The 6588-nt window shown below is 56.0% G+C and overlaps 1 protein-coding gene across 1 annotated transcript; it reads right to left on the reverse strand.

The window, feature by feature from the left end:
* Positions 1 to 55: 55 nt before the first annotated feature.
* Positions 56 to 4036, reverse strand: HOXC12 (homeobox C12). Its single transcript, XM_046675146.1, has 2 exons — positions 3427 to 4036; positions 56 to 2653 (listed from the first exon to the last, which is right to left on the reverse strand). Exons 1-2 carry the CDS (start codon positions 4034 to 4036, stop codon positions 2415 to 2417), a joined length of 849 nt encoding a protein of 282 aa, XP_046531102.1. The 3' UTR covers positions 56 to 2414.
* Between the last annotated feature and the right edge of the window lie 2552 nt (positions 4037 to 6588).

Raw genomic sequence — 6588 nt, forward strand, 5'->3', positions numbered from 1 at the left:
GTGTGGGGAACCAGTTTTAAATGTTTTTCTCAAAAAACATCACATCATCATACAGTCATGTTTTAATTATTATTATTAATATTAATATGATGAAGCAACTCTGTACAAGGACTATATAAAGGGAAAACGTGCCAAAGACAGACATTTGACTAGGAGGGCACATTCAGAGCTGGGGAGGGAGGAGGGGGAGGGTATCTACCTACAGGGGCTACACTAGGTACTAGCTATAGACACAGAGGACAGGACACAAGTTGACAGAGAAGCTCACAGAAGTCAAGTTTAAAGCAACGGGAATAGAATATTGCATATCTTTTGTCTCTCCACCCCTTTTGGAATATTCTGGTCTCTCTTCTTTATTATGCTGTGGGAGTTAAGCTGGAGTGATAGAGCTTGAATCCAGCACCCTCCAGCCCATGAGGTCACAGGAGGGGCTGCATGAAGGGGTACATGGGTGACCAGGCAAAAGGGGGAGTGCCTCATACTTAGGGCTGCCCACAGGGGAATATGCAGACAGCCAGAATGGCGGTGATCTCCGGGAACTTTCACCTAGGTGAAGCAAATTTATACGGGGGAGGAAGTGTGTCAGGAGTCAGGTGCCCAGTGGGGGATGGGGTGTGTGGAGAACAGCCGTTCTCCAAGGTTGCTTTTGGAGATATGAGGCTGGCAGCTTGCAAGTACAGTCCAGAGAGTGGGGTGGGCCCAGTGGTGTGCTGGGCTCAGCTGTGCCTGTGTTTGCCCATGCCTCTGCACAAGCCTGTACAGAGGCTTGAAGCCTTGTGCTGGTGGGAGAGTGGGGGGGCTCTGTGGATTGCCTTTTGAGGATGTTTTAGGGGGAGACTCCCCAGGCAGGAAGAACTTCAAACTGGCAGGCCAGTTTCCCACTGTCCAGGCTGGGCTCAACTCCCATCAGTCCCCTGCTTCTCATCCTCTTGTTCCTGGCAAGGGTGGGTCAGCAGATGGGAGGTTGGGGAGCTCTCACCGAGAAGGATAAAAACAGAGCACAGGAAGGGAGGCAGGCTCCTTCACTTCTTCTCTCTCCTAAGCCAGCCTAGGATCTCTGGGGCTGGGGCTGGGACTGGGGCCTGAAGAGGTCTATGAATGAAGCCACTATCTGGCCTCCAACCGGTTCTGGGGATGTGCCCCTCCCTCCCTCTGCTCTGGTCCTTGTACTCAGGGGCTCTCCGCCTGATGAGGCGGAGGCAGAGGATCCTGAGACAAAGGGCAACGTTGGGGGGCGGGTGGAGTGGGAGTGGGTAAAGGAGAGAAAGGAGTTGGGTAGGGGGCTGCAGCGACCCCCTCCTTCATTGTCACCAGCCTGGGAAACCCAGGCTGAGCGAGGCCTCAGCGCCGGTAGCCCCTTTAGGGGCGGATTCTCCTCCCGCCTCGTAAATTATGCCGGTCCAGCCTCCGGCCGTGACCGTGAACGCCAGCGGGGAAGGGAGGATCGGGCCGCCGCAGCTGAGAGAAACTCTCCTGGTCAATAGACGCCGCGCTCTGCAGCCCCTTTCACAGCCTCTTGGGCTTCCCGGAGGGCAAGATGGTCGTCCCCAAGGTGGCTACTGAACCTGAGGCTGCGTCTGCTCAGCTCTCAATTACCCGCTTGCAGCTTCCGGTCCACAGCCGCCTAGGTGGCTGGAAGAGTGGATGGCAGCACACCTGTGAGGGAATGGGAGGGGAGGGGGCTCAGGAGAGGGCTGGGGACCAGGAGATCATTCGGGTTGCTTGCCCTAGAGGGGACATGAAACTGATGATCACCTTGTCTGCAGCCGGGTCTGCCAAACGTCTATGCCTCAGCCTGCTCTGGGTGCAGGCCTAGAGGACCCAGACACCAGCGGACTTGGGCACTGCTGATCATTCTGTTCTCTGGAACCACGCTTCCTCCCGCCCTCCCGGAGCTACCCTGACCCCCTCTACTCTCTCTTTGGATCCTCCACTCTTGCTCCCCCATCTCAGCCTCTCCTAACACTAGCAACTTCGAGTTTTGGGAGCTTGGCTCCATTGTCCCCACCCGCACCTACTCCTGCAGGCAGACAAACTTAGGACTACAGAAGGAAAGTGGTGGGAGGTGGTGCCTGGGTCACCTCTCCACCAGATCCTCACCAGGAGGCCCAATGCCTTAGTCCTATCTCAAACCAGCCCCTCCCAGCGCTGCAGCCTTCCATGCCCCTACTCCCTGCCTGCAGCTGTTGGCTTCCTCTCTCACTGGCTGGGTTCTTCCCTTCTCTCTGGGACCTGGCAGGGCCTGCTGGGGGTGTGTGGGAGGGAACCACAGACAAAACAGACAAGAAGATGCCCAGGGAGGGCCTGCCAGAGATGCCTGGCGTTCTAAGCGGGGACTGTGTCCTAGGCAGTGCATCCTCTCCCTCTCTGCCAGAGACAGGCTCAGTCTGGGGCTGGCGCCCATGTCTTGCCCCCTAAAAGAAGGAGAGAGCTTGCTCCCTCAACAGAAGTCTTTTCTTTTTCATTCTCCGGTTCTGAAACCAGATCTTGACCTGCTGGTCACTAAGATTCAAGCGGTCTGAGAGTTCCCTCCGGCGCTGCCTTGTGATGAACTCGTTCACCAGAAACTCGCCCTCCAGCTCCGCCAGCTGCAACTTCGAATAGGGCTTGCGCTTCTTCCGTGAACGGCTGTGGATCGGGTACCAGGGCGCGCCTGGGTGGAGATGAACCAGTAGGGTTGGCCAGAGGACCAAGAGGTGACAAGCCCATTGCCCTCAGCCAGGTCCTTCCCCAGCCCTTCACCTTGGCCTAAAGGCAGACCCCAGCTCTTCCTCTCCCACCTCCTCTCTCCTACCCAGAGCCCCATCCCCACCCCTCCACCTGCATCATTCTCTTTTTCCCCTTTACTCCTTCCCCTTACCTCCCCAACCCTACCTCCCACTATGTATGCAGTATCCCTGACCCTTCTATGTTTCTACTCCTCACTTCTCCCCAAACCTCTCCTTCTCCTGGGTATCCTGGCCCCTTCCACTCACATCCTCCAGGATTGGTCCCTGATCAGTTAGAACAGACATGAGCAAGTGGTGAGAGTAAGCCTTAACCACTGGCAATTCTTAAAAGAAAAAAATGTAGGTAATGGGGCTTGCGGGAAGGCGGAGGGAGAGGCCCTGGGAAAGCAGGGACCAGGATCTCCGTCCTCGTCCCCCACGCCCCAGGCCAGGGGAAGCCTCTGTCAGAATCCCCCCTCTCTGGTGCTCCCCAACCCTCCAGCCTCAGGCAGTGGAAAATGAGAATCTCTCCAGTTCTTTCATGGCATTATTTACATGTTTATAGTGCTCCCCTACCCCCACCCCGCACTTCTTTTTAAAAGAAGCGCTTCCTCACCGTACATTGTCACCCCAGGCGGCCCTAGCTCGGTCCTACACTCCCCACGCTGGTAAGATGTCCCGTCCTGAGTCCGCCTCACGAGCGGACTGGGGTCCTTACCGCTGGCGGAGAGCCCGCCGCCGGGGTTCAAAGGCGATACCAAGCTGCCAGGGTCGCCCCCGCCGGCGCCCTTGTTGCCTTCGTTGAGAAGGGACGAACTGGAGTCGGATTCCAGCGACTGGCACGAGGGCGGGTCATGCGGGGGTCCCGCGCCACCGTCGCTACCGCCGCCGCCTGCCGCGTAGTCGTACTTGAAACCGAGCGCGGGCGGCCCCGACGGCTCCAGCGGCAGCAACGCTGCCCCTGGTCCGACTCCCGCGCCAGGGTCTCGCCCCCGCTCCTCACGCTTCAGGCCCCCGCCGCCGCTCTCGGCGCAGGGCTCGCGGTAGTAACCCTTGCTGTCCTCCACACGCGCCAGCTCGCACGTGCGCCCAAAGGGTGGGTTGAGCGACACTGGGCTGCCGAGATAGGGCTGCGGGTAGCCATTGCACGGCTCCGCCGACGGCCAGGGCAGCGAGCACACGTTGTCGCGACGCGGGTAGGACAGCGAAGGCAGCCCGGGCAGCTGCGCCCCGGACGCACGGAAGTTGGGGAAGTAGAAGGTGTCTCCCGTGTGGATGTTCACCAGCGGCCCCACAAACCCGGGATTCAGGAGATTATGCTCGCCCATTTCCGCGGGGCCCGACCGGCAGCTTCTACTTTATTGCTATCTGACATTAAACATAGTTAAACCTGCACCGGCCACCCATTGGCCGTCCAGCTCACGTGGGCGCTGCCGCCAAGGGGATGGGTGGGGACAGCGAATCCCCCCACCATGCACTAACTCCAACTTCCCCCTTCCCCAATCTTGGGGGGGGGGGGGCGAAACGCGGGGGCAGATTTATTCACTGCATTCTGATTTTTTAAAAAATCATATAAAACCTGCGCAGAGAACGAGGCAATCGCCCGACACGGGGCAAAAGGAAAAAAGCCACACCAAAAATACCCACACACACACACTTCTGCACCCTGCACCCCCCACCCAGATGTATTATCGTCTCACCAACAGCTGGCCAAGCATAGCTCGTCCCTCTTTAATTAGCTCCTTTATTAACTAAAACCGTTGGAATTTACAATATCTCCCCAATAAATTACTATTAGATATTGTGTCATATAAAGTTTACTGGCTGTTTAAGGAGACGGATGAGCCCTTTGGCTCGGGGTTTATTTACAGTAGAGGCGAAGCGGGGGTAAGGACAAGTTTCCTTGCTCTATCCCTTCCAGCCCTGCGGCCATTGCCTCCTCTTCCTCAGCTCTTTCTCCTCAGAAATTTGGGGAGATATTTGGGGTCCTCTCCACCAGGAAGGACACAGGGAGAATTGTTAATGCAGGGTCTCCCCCCGCCCCGTTGGTAGCCACCCCAACCTCACACCTCCACTCACCTTTTGAGATGGGATGCAGGGGGCAGGCAGAAAAAGCAGAAAAAGGAGGCTTCCAGCTGGATGTGGAGTTGCCTTCCGGCTCTTGAAAAGCTGGGGGCTCGCCCTACTCTTCCCTCTGACTCCCGTGGATCAGAGGGGCTTCTGAGGGTCTCCCAAAGTTTTTGCAGCAGGAGGCTCTGGGCCCATCGCAGAGAGGCCCAGATTCGCCTGGCTGTCGGGAGAGGCTCCTGGTTCGCACTGCAGCGGAGCAGACACCGAGCTCGCTCCAGAACCGGCCCAGCCTGCTGCTGGGACCAGCAGATAGCAGCGCCGAGGCCAATAGGTGTGCTGGGAGTGAGGGAAAGAACTCCGGAGAATTCTCTTGTTGGGGGTTTAAAATTATATTTATGGTGCTAACCTCAACAGCTCCTTCCACAGAAGGGTAAGAACCCAACACTGCCCACTGGCGAGATTAATCGACATCTGGAAACCACAATCCTCTCTCAACCAAGTCCACAGAACACAGTCAAGCGGATTAAAATGAAAAACAAAACAAAAACCTTCAAAACTAGATGTATTCTATTGGGGCCTAGTAGACAAAATACTCAGATTTCTATGTGATTATTTCGGCCTCCTATCCAAAGCACGGCTTTAAGTAATACAAGGTGAGATAAATAGGTTAGCAAACGTCTAAACACAAGAAAACACCAGAAGATTTAGAGAAAATTAGAGAGACCGAGAGAGTCCGAGAGAATACGGGAAAAAGAAACCCATGTAGGTGAAAGTTAAATATCTGAGAATGAGCCGAGGCTACAAAAGCAGACTGAAGCAGAAGGTTCTCCTCTCTCTCTTTTTCTCTCTCTTCTGCGGGACGCGCGAGAGAAAAACGTAGATTCTTCTAATTCCACAGCTCGCGGGGCGATTTCATATCCCAAACCACAGCTGCTCACTCGGACAGAAATGTGTCCGCACGGGGCCACAGCTCACAGATCGGCGGCGCCCGCCCCTTGCTCCGCTTCCCCTTCTCCGCCCTGGCCTGCCAGGCTGCCTGGCCTGTCCCTCCAGCCCCAGGAGCCCGCCCCGCGCCCATTGGGCTCACTTGCTGGAACTGGAACCGAGGCCAACCGGTAGGATGCCAGGCCCACACAATCACCTCCAGTTGGAACCGCGAGAGCCCAGGCGCCAAGGAGCAGGCAGGAGACCTTCTGGATTGGACTTTTTGTGCCTAATTGATTAAAGGGCTGAGCGGCTGCAGAAGGGAGCATCCCTCAGCTGCAAATTCCGTGTCGCAGCACCTCCAACATCTTATTTTTGCCCCCTTTTCAAGATGTATTAATAAGCGTCACTGAAAACTTAATTTTTAAAAAATTTATTCGGGATTATTTTTGTCATGTGGATAAACAAGGTGTGACGTTAATATGGTTGCTGTTTTCAATCGGAACACTGAGCCGGCGGCCAGGTCTCCAGGCCTCCAGGCCTCAGCGCTATTGTTGGTGTGAGAGATGGCCAGCTGAGCTTTGTCGAGTAATCACTGGTTCTTGTGGGGTTTAGGCTTCTCCCCATTCTTTTTCCCTCCCAGATGACTCCAATTTCCTAGAAGGTGGACCCCAGGAGGACGGTCTCAGTCTCTACCCATCATTTTCTAGCTCGAAAATCTCAGGCCCAGAGCTCTGCTTGCTGCCCTCGCAGCCAGGCCGCTGAGCACGCAGAGCAGCGGCCACAGGGCGGCGGATGCAACGCCGGGCAAATGAGGATGGAGGAGGGCTTCCTTCTTTCATTCGTGCAGTTTCTCCCAGTCGCTTTGGCCCCATCAAAAAAAGAC

This window comes from Equus quagga, chromosome 1, assembly GCF_021613505.1.
Source record: "Equus quagga isolate Etosha38 chromosome 1, UCLA_HA_Equagga_1.0, whole genome shotgun sequence".
Classification (NCBI taxonomy): Eukaryota; Metazoa; Chordata; class Mammalia; order Perissodactyla; family Equidae; genus Equus; species Equus quagga.